The following is a 14,849-nucleotide window of genomic DNA, read 5'->3' on the forward strand; positions in this document are numbered from 1 at the left end:
TAGCAACTCAGCACGTCTAAAAACTGGATGAGCACAAGGTGGCGCTGAATTAAAGCTTTGAATTTAGATCTTCTTCTCTTTTGGCAAGAAAAGGTTCCTTTACAAACCGAACAAACACAGCCAAGTATTTTCAATGTGTTCACGAGTATAAATCCAAGTCGTAGTAAAGAAATTATTACTTAAAGCTGATTATGTCAAATTCACACCACGGTAACTGGGTCCATCTTCATACAATCTGTATTTAAAGTGTTGTTGCAGTTACATTATCATCTATATTTATTTCACATTTCTTGATTCTAATACAAAGCACTATTTAATTTCACTGGTGTTAGATTATGAGGATAATTACACACATGTATAAACTTTATAGGGAATTTGAACACATCTCCAACAAATTCTTATGAATATTCACAGATAATAGTAAAAATATTGGGAGTTTAAAGTCTTGTTTTAATATTGCTTTATAAATTTGAGATTTTCTAAATTAATATATTATTTATTACAGTCAAAAGCCAAGCTGGAGACATTTTCGTATGTATTTTAACACATTTCTTAAATCTAACCTGTCAAGAATTTAATAAACTGAGTATATTTCCTTTACTTTGTGTTACATTGTGACCTGTATGCTGATTAAACAGTAAATAAATCGTCTTTATTTAGTGTTAATTAACTTAAATTTAGATTTTTAATCTTAGTAGGTGCTAGAGTAGCTGTTTTCAGCGTGTAAAAAAATGTACAGATCACTAGAAATGTTATTGTGGCATATTTTTTGACATAGTGCATTATTTTTATAAAGATATAATAGAAAACAACAAAAACAAGAAAAAAACACATTTGCAAACTATAAAAGGTTCCCTTCAACATATTACTCATACAAAAAACAACGCCTAGTTGATCATAAAATTAGTAAAAGATCCCCAAACTTCCTCACCTTGCCTTTGTTTGTCCCTTTATATATATATATATATGTATATATATATATATATATATATATATATATATATATATATATATATATATATATATATATACAGGTTACTTTTTTATATGTGTAGTTTTATATATTTTATTATAAAAGGCATACATCCATTTAATTCCAGCAGGTATAAATTATGTAAATAATCACACACCTGTATCAGTGCTCACAGTGTTTTTTATCACCATGTATTTAAACAATAGCTGAGAGGTTTGAGGTTTTCCTCCAGGTTTCCTGCAGGACTCCGGGTCCAGACAGTCCGACCCGGCAGCGGGAGCTCTGACCTGCTGGGACCGGGCCGGTGTCGGTATCGGAGCCGGAGGGTGGAGGATCACCGGGGGATCGAACCCCCGCCTTGTGCAACACATCTTCTGTTCTGCGGTAAAGATGGCGGCGTCAGAGGGGGCGCGCAGCGGCCGGACAACGGCGACGCGATTCTGAACGGCTCCGATCTGACCGAACCTCACTCGTCCGGTACCGCCGATCGTTGCTCGGACACCATCCGGATCACTGGGGGAGACACGGTCGCTGTCACGCGGCGGGGCTGCGGTTTTATCGTTAACGGCAGGGTGGGTGGGTTTCGCTGCTAACGGGGCTAGCCAGGCGAGCTAACACGGGCTAGCTAGCTTCGGTGGAGAACCGCGGGGAAGGGATCGAGGAAGGAGGACTCGGGCCAGGCCGCTCCAGCTTTTTTTTTTTTTTTTTTTTTTTGCAGGGGGGAATGTGAACCGAGAGGTGCCGCAAGGGGGTTTGCTCGCTTCGTCCCAAACGCACCAAACTACCGGGATGGGACAGCAGGTAGGCCGCGTCGGTGAGGGGACATCGACCGGACTCCAGCCGCCGCAGCCCCACGCGTCCCAACCGCACCAAGGGAAGGGGAACCGGGGGAGCGGCGCCGGGAGGAGACCCCGAGAACCCGGCAGTAGCACCGGGACACCGCCGGGCAGAGCGGCTGCCGTCAACGTGCCCGACCCCGGGATCAATATATTCACCCAGCATTCAGGTAGGAACCGAGCCGGGCCGGTGGAGGAGCGGAACATGAAGGGGTCCGGCTGGACGTGGATGTTTGTTTGCTGCTCATTAGCCGCTAGCTCATCCGTGCTACCGTTAGCAGCTTCCACGCTTCTCCCTCTGACTGATACTTTAGCTATTGTCTGTGTGCAGAGAGGAAGCAGTTTATTCAGAAAAGTGTTCAGATTTGACACCGGAGCTGCCGTGTGTGTGATCCGCATGTGACCCGATGATCAGAAATGGAGGCTCGGGGTTGTAGAAAAGAGGAAGAGTCCGGACAGAGCTGGAGGTTTAGCCGCTGGAGGTTTGATCTGTGTGGTACCTGGTTAGGAAACAATACCTGGAGGCTGACTGCTACTCTGTTCACCCCTACAGCAGCCATCAGCAGGGAGGTGGAACACATGCAGACCTAAATCCATAACTGAATTTCAGGATAGGACAGGGTTGAGTTAAAAACAATGCCAGCAGAAGAGTTAAGATGCAGTTTAACCCTCCTGTTGTCCTCATTTACGGGCACCAAACAATACTGTTTCCTTGTCTGAAAAAATCCTAAAGTTCAGCAAAAAAAATTCCTCAAATTTCTGAAACTTTGCAAAACCTTCAGGAAGAAGAAGAAAATTCCAACAATTCCTTAAAAGTTTTCCTTAAAAGTTTTATACGGCAAATTTGGCAAGAAAATTCTTGTAAATATTTTCAAAAAATGAGTAAAAACCTTCCAAAAAATCCTAAAAATATCTAAAGTGATTACATATATATATATATATATATATATATATATATATATATATATATATATCAGTAAAACTTATATTTTCTTTAAGAACATTCACAAAAAAATCAACCAAAATCCACTGAAATTCGCTGGATTTTGGTAGATTTTTTTGTGAATGTTCTTAAGATACATTTTTAACATTCCTTTTTTCCCCCAAAAAAATGTTCAGAGATTTCCCAAAAGTGTTGAAAATGTGGACATCAGAAGTTTCACTGTAAAAAAATATTTTTTTTCCACATTTTCAAACTTTAAAACCCACAGGACAACATGAGGGTTAATTAGTAGTGAAGGTTCCTATTTATCTGATGTGAGGTTCAGTTTTGGTTCTTAAGGTGAATATCGTTCAGATTAGTCCGGGAGAACAGATGTTTGGTGTATTTGAATTTCAACCATATGCAAGACTTACATAGTTTATTTGTGATTTCAGAACAGAAAATCACAGAATCATGTGAGTTTCTGCTAGATCCTGGTCCATCCTGTCTCCATGTCGGGGATATTTGTAAATACAATTTGTCCATCTACAGCAACTTTTGGGACTATAAAATGTGTTTTCCTTTTCACTCGGCTAACCGTTGCCACATCTTGGTCATATTTTACAGCGCATCCGTACGCGCAGTAATGCAGCGGCTGCAAATATTCTGCACGGAAATGACAAAATCTTTCTGATACAAGTATAATTTAACATAGGATTATTCTGACAGATCAAACTTTATCGAGCAGTGATGGAGCTCAGGATTCATTTACCTGCAGCTGATAAAAACTGATTCCTGTGTGCAACAGCTCACCTGTCTGCTGTGTAGGAAAGTATGAAATTTAACTTCCTGTTAGCTCCTGAACAATCCTGTCTCCACGTTAGGCATAATTTATAATTGTGAGGAATTATCGAAGTTAAGGCTGTGCTCTGTTGTGCATAAATGCAACAAACTCTTGCTTTGTAGACACTCGTGTGGATCCTGATGTTGCAGGTGTTTAATAGATTTACAGGAAAGACTCTGACAACAGCTGGAAGCAACAAACTAAACTGCAGCTCCTGTTAAAGTTTTGAGGTCTGTGTGTCGCATCCATCACAAACTGAAGTCACAAACTGTCTTTTGCACTCTCTGATGTTTGTGGATGTGATGCATGGCTGTTAGCCATCTATTGCTGCTTTTACTTACCCTCGGACATCATTGTTGCATTCATGCAGTTGGAGTTTCAGTGACTAAAGTTGACCTGTTAGATCTGGTGATCTCTGCTCAGAGTTTCCTCTGGATGTTAAAGCACATCTCTGTGCTGCATGTGTCCTAATGATACCAAATTGACGGCACTGTTGTTGAAAAGAGGAAGGTTCCAGGAATCAGTGGAGGTTAGCGTGTTAACCTTTCTCCTACCTGGTCTGGCAGCACGGAGTCTCGCCTCCGGAGGCTGACTAGCAATTCCACTCCATTAACTCACTACAGCAGCCACCACAGGCTTGCATTACAATAGCTAGTGGTTTTCACATGCTGGCTTATATCCTGTCTGATAACGTCTACTGTTACAACACACTCAGCAAGATGACTGCACAGCTTCATCCAATGGGAAATCTATGTGAATTATTTAAGTCACCTCCTGCCAGTGTATCATTACAGTCATGCTGACATCAGAGGTTAAAGGTACGCTCGTGCGGTTTTGTTTTCATATCTTCTGACTGTCCTCTCATGCAAAGAAATTGAAAAATCCTGTGTGTTTTTTATAAATAACATGAGACAGCGTTGCTCTTACTGCACAGTCATCATAGCTGTGCTTTGTAGCAAACACCCATTTTTTCCGTGTTTTTGGTGCAAGTTCTTTGAGAGCAAAAGAAAAAAGCAAATAAATTTGTTGCGAATCTGATAAAAAAAACGTGGCACCAGCAGGGCAGAGATGGTCTGAGCCACCTGCCTCAGTCTGTAGCTCGCTTTGGTTTCTGACTCGCAGCGATTGCTTTGCATTCACATTAATGTCTGCAGGCATATTTCATTATCTCTCCTCTTTGAGCCACTGAGAAGTGACTTGTCTCCTTCCTCCCGCCGTTTTCCCCTTTGGCTGATCGCTTTGTGTCTGATCTGAGCTTATTATAAACAATGGAGATGACAGAATGCCTCCTAGCTGGTGCGTATATGTGTAAGTCATCATCATGCATTTTATTAATATATGGCTGTTTAATGCTCACCCACGTATTCACTGTATGTGTCTTCCTCACGTCTCTCTCTGAGGGATGTTTGATGCCTGTCTACCCACTCTTTGGCTTGGTTTTTTCACTTAAACGCGTCCTTCAGTGGATGATTACTTAACATGTGCTGCGTAAGTTGCCTAGTTTCCACTGATGCCCCAGACCAGACTCGCTCACGCCACTGCAGCGAGGAAGGACTCGCCGAAGGTGCACCCTTTTAGGAATGGAAAGCATTTTCAATTCCTGGCTCTCACGTCTCAGAAGTACCAGTCCTGAGCTTGAAGTACAGACAGACAGACAGACAGACAGACAGACACAGACAGACACAGACAGACAGACAGACAGACAGACAGACAGACAGACAGACAGACAGACAGACAGACAGACAGACAGACAGACAGACAGACAGACAGACAGACAGACCCACTAAGTGCAACAGCGCTCACTGTCGGCACTGTTCTGTTCTCTCCGATGTCGGGGCAGGAGTGGCCTTTTTATAGCATCCAGGATGCAGTCATACGGCCGCTCTGCAGAGACACTGCTGCTCTTCAAAGCACACAATAATAGAACAAAGAGTCTGAAGTGAGGAAGCTTGGAGCTCCAGTGAGCATCAGACTGCCTGTTTTCTGCTCGTCTATTTGTGTGATAATGATGCAGCGTGATCTCGCACATCTTTGTTGGTGAAAGTTGTTCTTTTCAGGGAGCAGCTTTGATCTCCAGTTCGTTGTCGGTGTTCATTTTGGATGATGTGTCACTTCAGTTTGTGAAGTTTGTCGGTGTCAATAAATTGCAAAAGCACCCAAGTTACAACCTGAAATTGATGTTTTGCAGCTTAACCAAAAGCCACAATACATGTTTTTTGTGTAATACGATGTAAAACAACAGAATACTGCAGATTAGCAGCAGCTCTTTTTGTTCATAATCATGTGTCAGCAGTAATTTGTGGGATAATTAATGAGATAGAATAAAAAAATTAGGTGGTTAGATTTCATTTCTGTGCATTTGACTTCATCTCACTGAATCTCAGCAATTCAAAGTTACATTTTCATCATCCCATGCAGGGAAATGTCAGTGCTAGAGCTGGGAAGTGAAGTAAAATAATGTGTTCCTCGTGTGGCTGTGAGTCAGCTGGTGGGATGAAGTGTTGCTTTTTGACATCAGATCTTTTTTTAAACTCTGTACGTACGGTTTCCCAGTGAAAGCTGTCGATACAAACGCATCAAAGTGTCTGTATTAATCCAGCTCCGCAGCCATGTTATAACACACCAGCAAGCTTCTGTAGCTTAATGATGCCTTGTTGGGATGTAATTGAAAGGTGCCAGTCTAGGAGGAATGCATGTTTGTCTGTTGAACTCATGCCTGTCTGTGTTGCTGCCTGTCTCTCCACTATCAGCGGGTATCATGTGTGCACACTAGTATGCCTGAATCACTTTAGGGTGGTAAATGAGTTGTGGAGGCCATCAGTGTAAACTGACTGTTGATCTGAGTGGCCCAGTGGACTCTCGTTTCCCCTCCCTGCTCACGTCCGTCTCTCCAGTGGCGGTGAATTTTTCAGCATCTGTAAATTTCGGCATTGCCTTTTTCTTTCTCCACTTTAGGCTGTTGAATCAGCCCCCTGCTTAGGTTTGCAACAATCAAAAATGTTGATTCGTGAAATCAACATTCTTTACAATCTTCTATCTTCTTTGCTGCAAACAAAACATCTCAGTAAAATGATAAAAATCTTAAGTATTTTAAAATTATATCCAAAGAATCGACTCGTACAGTCTCGGTCCACCTGAACTTTATTCGGCACATTTTGATCAGACAGTGAATGAATGAAATGATCATAAATGGGTTAAATTTTCCTCACAAACAAAGAAAAACGGCAAAAAAGAAAACAATTCCTCATGTTTTCTCCATGAAGTCCTTGGAAACATTTAAATTTGTCTTTGCAGACGTGTCGGCGTCGGTGTTCCAGACACTGTTCTTGTGTCTCTAATGCAGCATCCCTGTCTTTCAACAACACAGACAGAGGGACAGACAGACTTTGATTGCGAGTAAAGTTTACTGATATCAGGAGAAGTGACACCAACAGAGCAGCAGTACATGCAAGCAGCGCCAGCATCAGTTCTGAGGATTCTCTCTGATCTTCCAGTATATATTGTAGTTGGGAGAAGGTCAGATTTAGATTACAGACCGATATGGAGACAACTAGTCTGCTTAGTCACGTCAGAAAAGACAATATCTGATCTCCTGCAGCGTCTGCCTGTTTAAAGGCCATTATGACCTTAGGAAGAGTAGTTTTTCCTTCACAGGTAGCTTTAAAAACACTGAGCTAACCAAGCAGCCTGACTCGGTGCTGATTCAAAGGGAGCTGGCCAGACAGCGTCCTGTAGGAGTGTTGGATCAATCTCCATATTGGTGAATCAGTGGCTGCAGCATATCGATGGTTCCAGCGCGTTGGCCTTGTCAGGGGTTCAGAGATCTCCATCTGTGCAGTGGCTTTATCTGATACCCACTGCAGCGGCCGGAGCGCTTTGCTAATGAAGAGCAATGAAGCTGCTGAGAAACTGAACTCGTTATTGGAATTTCTGTTGCAGTGTTGTGCTGCAGCTTCTCAGTGTTTGCCACATACACACCACCTTTACTGGAGGAAACTGGTGTACTGACAGCAGAAAGATGCTTCTGAAGGTTCTTTTTATAACAGCCAACAAAGCGACAGGCTAATCTATTTTTGTTCTAAACAGATCATAGAAATTGGGGCAGATGAGCAGATTGGGCTAATTTTTTGGCAGCCGTACGAATGATGCACACTGAGCCAGCTGTACCTAAAGCACGGCATTTTTTAAGCTGCCCAGAGGAGAAGAGAGATTCCTGGATCCAGGATTCAAGGACCTAAGCTGATTTGCATCACGGGTGAAATTAGATTAGAGACAAATCCACTTTTCTGTGGACTCTGTGTGCTAAAACCCCCAACAACCTGGATAAGTCTCCCAGCAGCCTTTGCACAGAAGTTTCAGACACTTTGATGGCCGTGGGTGGAGAATTTAATAGGCTTTAGAAGATAATATCTGGGAGTGAAGATGATGTGTTGATAAAAGGAGTGATGTTTTTTTTCTAGTGACTGCCGTTAACCACTAGGAGGAGCCATGGCCACACCTCCTCTGGATGAAATTAAGGCCAAACTGATGAGTCTGACTGATTGTCTCAGAGTTGGAGTGAAGTGTTAAGCAGAGAGTGTTTCTGTGCTGATCATTTTAACACAATCAAACATGTTTTACGTCTGAATATTTCATGCAACGTTGTGGACTCTGTAATGGTTGTGAATTAAATAATTTATGCCTCCCTCCTCGTCCCAAGCCGGCCGTGTCCTACAACCACCGAGCCTCTCCATCCCAGAATGAAGCTTTTCCTGTTAGCCCCTACAGTCGACCAGCTCCGTCTGTCTGGATCAGGGTGTCAAATTCATCTTAGTTCAGGGGCCACATTCAGTTTGCCGGACCAGTAAAATCACAGCATATTAACCTATAAATAACCACAACTCCAAATGTTTCCTTTGTTTTAGTGCAGAAAGTACGTTCTGAAAATGTTCACATTAAAGGAATTATCTTTTTACAAAACATTATGAACAACCTGAAGTTTGTCTCTTTGAACCTGAAAGAAAAATGAATTCAATTTGAACAATATTATTCCTCAGTTTATCGTTTACACATTACAACTTCCAGATCAGAGAGGAACACAACATTTAGTCTCAGGTACCTGGAACTGAATGGTATAGTGTGTTACTTCATGATCAAAACGACAAGTCAGACAAAAAAAACAAAAAAAAACCCCAGCAAAAACAAGACAAAATATTACAAAAACATTAGTCAGACAACATGAAACAAAACAAAAAAGAGACAAAAAGTTAGACAATGAAGTTACAAAGTGACAAACAAATGGACAGACGACACAAACGAGACAAAAAATGACAAAAGCAAGAAACAAAATGGCAAAAAAGCAGACAAACACAAGCGAGACAAAAAAATCACAAAACGATGCACAAAACAACAAATAAAGCGAAACACAAAATGACAAAAATGAGACAAAAAACACAAGCAAGACAAAAAGGAAACACAAAAATGACAAACAAAAACATGATACAAATGACAAAACTCAGACAAAAAAAGATAAAAGAATAACAAAAACAAGACAAAATATTACAAAAATGAGACACAAAAGGACAATGAACAAGCTAGTATTTTACTTTATGATCAAAACAACTTGTCATGGTCTAGAAATTATTTTAAATTTACAGTTTACAAATTGCAGTTAATGTCTTCTCTATATTTTTTACACTTTGACGGCCGGATTGGACCCTCTCGAGGGCCGATTTTGGCCCCTGAGCCGCATGTTTGACACCCCTGGTCTAGAGCTTTCTGCTGAACTCTGGCTGCTGCGATGGGCTTTAATCCCAAATCTATCTAAGAGTATTAATACCCTTTAATTCCTAATGCTTTGTGGCAAATATGCCATAAATGAGAAGGGCAATTCAGATGTTTTACTGCTAATCATATTTAATGAAACTGAAGAAATAACTAGTGCACATTTTAAAAAGTTTACCATCTTTAAGAGCTGCTTTTTCCCCCCCACAAAAAAACTGTAGTGTTGTTGCGCATGCATGCTCCCGTACCGCAGCTCCCAGTTGCAGCCGTAAGCCTTTGCATCTGCTACCAGTCAACGTTCTGCACTTCCCAAAACCACAGTCCTACTTTTTCTATTCCTTGGCCTCGACTCTGGTGCTTTTATCATTAAAGGGTGAGGATTAATCAGAACAGTGAGTGATTGGCTGTGCAGATGGTGAAGCCATCCCTCGCATCTGTCGGCTTAAAAACACCAAATGTTTTAAACTTCAGAGGACGATCGCGCCAAATTGTTACAGTGGCTCCCGGTGAAATCGCAGTTTTCGCTCTTAAGCTGCAGTAGTGTTGCAGGGAAGAAAAAAAACTGAGATACGGGGTAAGAAAGCGAGGCAGCCTCTGTGCCAAGCCTGTTAAGCGCTGATGTGCTTCCAGGATGAGTCCTGTGTCGCTGGCATTATCGCTGCTGCTTATCTGCTGGGTTGCAGGCTGGAGACTTGGCTGGAAAGGAGCACGCTTACTGCGAGCACATACATGAACATGCAGAGACACATTCACATGCACTCGTTCTTTCTTTTTCCGTCCTTCTCGGTGAAGTTGTAGCTCCCACTGAGGATTATCCTCCTCCTCCAGTGTAATCGCCCACCAGCTGACCAGTCACTCAGAAACCTTTAATCTGGACGCCCTGTGGCACCGCCGTCCTCAAATATCTCCTGTGATTATTCTGAGGGGAGACGGCCTGGAGTTGTTGAGTTTACGTGACTTTTAGTAAGTTACTCAGTAAAGGATTGCAGGTTTACTTTGCAGCCTCAGTTCATTCTAAATAATACAGTAAACCCAGTTTGAATTTCAGAGTATTTGTTTTATTTTATTGCTTATTTTTGCTGGGACTGTGCACAATTAAAAGTAATTACACCAGAGTTGGGTACCAGCTAATTTACCTCTGTTGTTGTCCCTAGGAAGAAACTTTGAAGATCCTGAATCCACAAAGAATGAACTGAAGATTGGCCCAGATAGATAGATAGATAGATAGATAGATAGATAATTTATAAATACACTCTCTATCCCCAAGGTTCGCACTGTCTTTGGCCAGAATTCCTTTCGCTATGCTGCAGCAATCGATTGGAATTCCCACTGAAAATCTCTGAAACTGTCATCCGTTCCATCACTTTACATGTTTAAGCAGAAGCTGCAGCAGACCCTGGCTGATCGCTGCACATGCTGACCGTTTTCACTGAATTTCTAGCATTAATCTAGGCTGTTTTTCATCTCTGTTTAAACACTTATGTGTCCTTTTTTGTTCATGTATTGTTTATTTGTTATCTTTCTTCCTGCTGGGGCCTCTCATTGTAAATGAGAAATTGTTCTCAACTGGTCTTACCTGGTGAAATAAAGAATTTAAAAAAAACTTAATCCCATAAGAAAATTGAAGGCGTCCAGTTACAACCACACATTCAGCAGACAAAGTTAAGTAAGATTAATGCAGTGCACATACTGGTAACATAATACTTAAACACAATACAATTCAAAACTAAGAACTAAAATAAAGAAAAATGGTTAAGAGCAATCCTAAAAGATCCATAAATAACAAGAGAAGCACTCAGAGTGCGCAGTACTCTGCCAAGGCTGCTCAGTCGTCGTATCATTTCTGACGGATAAGTTCCAATAAGTCCGATTTGGATTTGTAGTAGGATCGCAATCATGTGATCATCAGCAGACAACTGACGTAGCATGTTCACTTGTAGTCATGGTTACAGTGACGCCATGCCGCTATCTGGCAATGATGCAAAAATCTTTAACAAATCTGTGGATCCAGACTATAAGCTGCATCACTGCCAGAATCTCATCACTTGGTCCTTGTGTCATTTCTGACCTTCCTTGAAAATTTCATCCAAATCCGTGAGTCCGGTTTTCAGTAATGTTGCAGACAGACAGACAGACAGACAGACAGACAGACAGACAGACAGACAGACAGACAGACAGACAGACAGACAGACAGACAGACAGACAGACAGACAGACAGACAGACAGACAGACAGACAGCGATCATCACATAACTCCGCTGGCGGACTAATAATGATAATAAGTAAAAACTTAGAATAAAAAAGTGCATTAAAAGTGCTTTATAACTGAATTTTGAACTAATTTCCCATCTTTCCATATTATTTTGTCCATATTTCCCCAGAGTAATGTAACATTTCCTATATATATATATATATATATATATATATATATATATATATATATATATATATATATATATATATATATATATATATATCAATTTAAAAATAATCAACTTTGGCTTCTCTGATTGTTTTAGCACTTCATTTTTCAATTAGCTATTTTTTTCTGTCATGTGACGTTCCAGATCTCGTAAAAGCCTTCAATACACAATTGATCTTTAAATCACTGTGCCTTGAAATGTGTAAATATTGTTTATTGAATTTTAATTACATTTAATGTTCTATAGATTTTAAAATTAATTGCTTTTAATTTTATGTACAGCAGGTTTTTGCCAGAATATATACTAACTTATATACTAACTGTCTGTCTGTCTGTCTGTCTGCCCATTAACCTCTAATTGTGTTGATTTATCAATTTGAAATTCTATTTTTTACATGACTTTTTTGCTAAATTCTTTATTATTATTGCTCTTTAGAATGTTCGATGCCTTTTCTATGCCATCGAACTGCACAGTGTTGTTCCGCTCCAACTGTTTTAGTGTTTTTCCTCAAACAGACAAAGTTCTGGGGTATAATATATTAAGAAGCTTTTCACCTCTCGTGTGTGTAGAAATCGCTGTTTAGTCAGTTTCCTTACAATTAAAGTCAGATTACGATCTGTCAGGCCTGTTGCCACCAGATGAAAAGATTCGGTGGTTCTTTGAGGCTATATGTCTGTTTCAGAATGTGTAAAATGAGCAGAGAAACGGCTTAGCGTGGTGTAACGTTGAATGTAAACCATCCACTGGGCTGGTTGAGCAGCCAAGAGGCTGTGTGACTGAGCCCACGGTGGAGGTGAAACCTTCCCTGTGGGCTCCGTCCAGGTCTTCAGCCTGAGTCAGTGTGAAGCAGCTTAAATCCACACCCTGGAACCACTTAACCACACCACACACAGATTAGCTGTTCAGACATCAGGATTAGTCCACAGGTTCTCCTGTAAACCCTCACGGCGAAGAATGAAGCCAAGCAAAGGAGGCGGTTCCACGGAGAGCTTTGTGGTGGACACGTCTCTTTACCTGTGGAGGGCCGGTTACATAAACGCACCTCAGCCAGACCATTTACATCATCCACATGATGCATTTTTTACAAGAATGGGCAGATCTGCAGAGAGGACGGTGCTCTGACGCCCACTATTAGTTCAACTCTGTGTATTTACTGGAATAGAAATGTTACTAACAACCAAAGGGTGTCATTTTGTTTTGTATTTTGAAATTTACATAACAAAGGATGAGTTGTAAGTTGTATTAATAGATGACATGTAAACAGATCTGAGATGACTGTGACCTCTAAGTCCAGTTTGTGTTTTGTTTGTATTAGGGATGAACATTTTAACCCTCCTGTTGTCCTCATTTACAAACGCCAAAAAATACTGTTTCCTTGTCTGAAAAAAATCCAAAAATTCAGCAAAAAAATTCACCAAATTTATGAAAATTTGCAAAACCTTCAGGAAGAAAATTCCAATAATTCCTTAAAAGTTTTATTTTTTAAAAATTCCCCAAATTTGGCAAGAAAATTCTTGTAAATATTTTCAGAAAAAATTAGTAAAAATCTTCCCAAAAAAATCCTTAAAAATATCTAAAGTGATTACATATATATCAGTATAACTTCTAATATTTTCTTTATTTCCACCAAAAAATGTTCAAAGATTTCCCAAAAATGTTGAAAATGTGGACATCAGAAGTTTCACTGTGAAAATATATATTTTTTTCCACATTTTCAAACTTTAAAACAGGTCAGTTTGACCTGCAGGACAACACGAGGGTTAAACTGTTTTCTTAACCTGTAGTCGACTGTGTTATCGATCGGTAATTGGTAAATCATCAGGGTAAATGAAGCACAGTGGACAGTATTACATATGCTGACAATTTTTGGTCATCTTTTTCAGTGTGAATATGGCCTAGTTACACCTCAGCAATGCTCTTCTAGTAGACTTCGGCCCATCTTGGGAATATAAATGCTTGCCAGTAGCCATGAACTGTCACAGAAGTCTTTGTTGTGGCGCCCCTTGCTAGCTAAGCCTCCACAGTGCTCTCAAAGTCACATTTTTGTTTTATACAGTGCATTTAAAAGCAACAGGAATTTATTCAAAGTGCTGTGTACAGTTAAGAAAAATAAGAAAACACATGAACTAAAACACAAAGCTAAATAAAATGAATAAAATAAGAAAAATAAAAGTCAATAATAGATGAAGTCAGGGTCTACTCTGTTTTCTTAATAGTCGGCAGTGTTGTCATTTTGTAATCAATTAATCGTCAAGATAAATGAAGTACAGCGGACATTTTTACATATGCTGACAGTTTATGGTTGCCAGTTTCACTTTGGATATAGTAATTACATCTCAGAAACCTGAATGCTATCATAGTAGATTTTGGCCAGTAGCCATGAACTGTCACAGAAATCTTTGTCATGGTGCTCCTTGCTAGCTAAGCCTCCACAATGCTCTCAAAGTCACATTTTTTTTATACAAAGATTTTTAAAATCAACAGGAATTGAATTAAAAGGCTGTACAGTTAAGAAAAATAAGAAAACAATAACTAAAACACACAACTAAATAAAATTAATAAAATAAGAAGAAGAATAAAAATACAAGACAGTAATAGATGATGTTAAACAGTAATCTGGTGGAACAATTCAGGTACTACAGCTACTCTACAATACATTTTTGTCATGCATTTTAGTCGGCAAGGCAAGGCAGCTGTATTTGTATAGAACATTTCATACACAACGGTAACTCAATGTGCAGTAATTACGTCTCAGAAATACGAATGCTATCATAGTAGATTTTGGCCCGTCTTGGAAATGTGAGTTCTGGCCAGTAGCTATGAATTGTTACAGAAGTCTTTATCATGGTGCCCGTTGCTAGCTAAGCCTCCACAATGCTCTTAAAGTCACATTTTTTTGTATATAGAGCACATTTAACACCAACAGGAATTGAATCAAAGTGCTGTGCAGTTCAGAAAAATAAGAAAACACGAATTAAATTTATAACATATTAAACAATGTTTTCAGTTTACAATATATCAGACAGTAACTTGGTGCAACAACTAGGTACTACAGCTAGTCTACAATACGTCCTTCACTTCTTGCCAGA

At 40.1% G+C, this 14,849-nt stretch overlaps 1 protein-coding gene across 2 annotated transcripts in view; it reads left to right on the forward strand.

Annotated features, from left to right (window-relative positions):
• Nucleotides 1–1,344: 1,344 nt before the first annotated feature.
• The window catches only part of abl2 (c-abl oncogene 2, non-receptor tyrosine kinase), a 43,881-nt gene continuing 30,376 nt past the window's right edge, over nucleotides 1,345–14,849 (forward strand). The window contains exon 1 of one of the 2 annotated variants that reach the window (XM_055017635.1): nucleotides 1,345–1,979. In XM_055017635.1, coding sequence (XP_054873610.1) covers nucleotides 1,763–1,979 — 217 coding nt within the window. In that variant the 5' untranslated portion in view covers nucleotides 1,345–1,762. The remainder of the gene's footprint in view (nucleotides 1,980–14,849) is intronic. The other variant, XM_023263176.3, reaches the window with a different exon arrangement.

The sequence above is a fragment of the Amphiprion ocellaris genome, chromosome 2, assembly GCF_022539595.1.
Source record: "Amphiprion ocellaris isolate individual 3 ecotype Okinawa chromosome 2, ASM2253959v1, whole genome shotgun sequence".
NCBI classification, from domain to species: Eukaryota; Metazoa; Chordata; class Actinopteri; family Pomacentridae; genus Amphiprion; species Amphiprion ocellaris.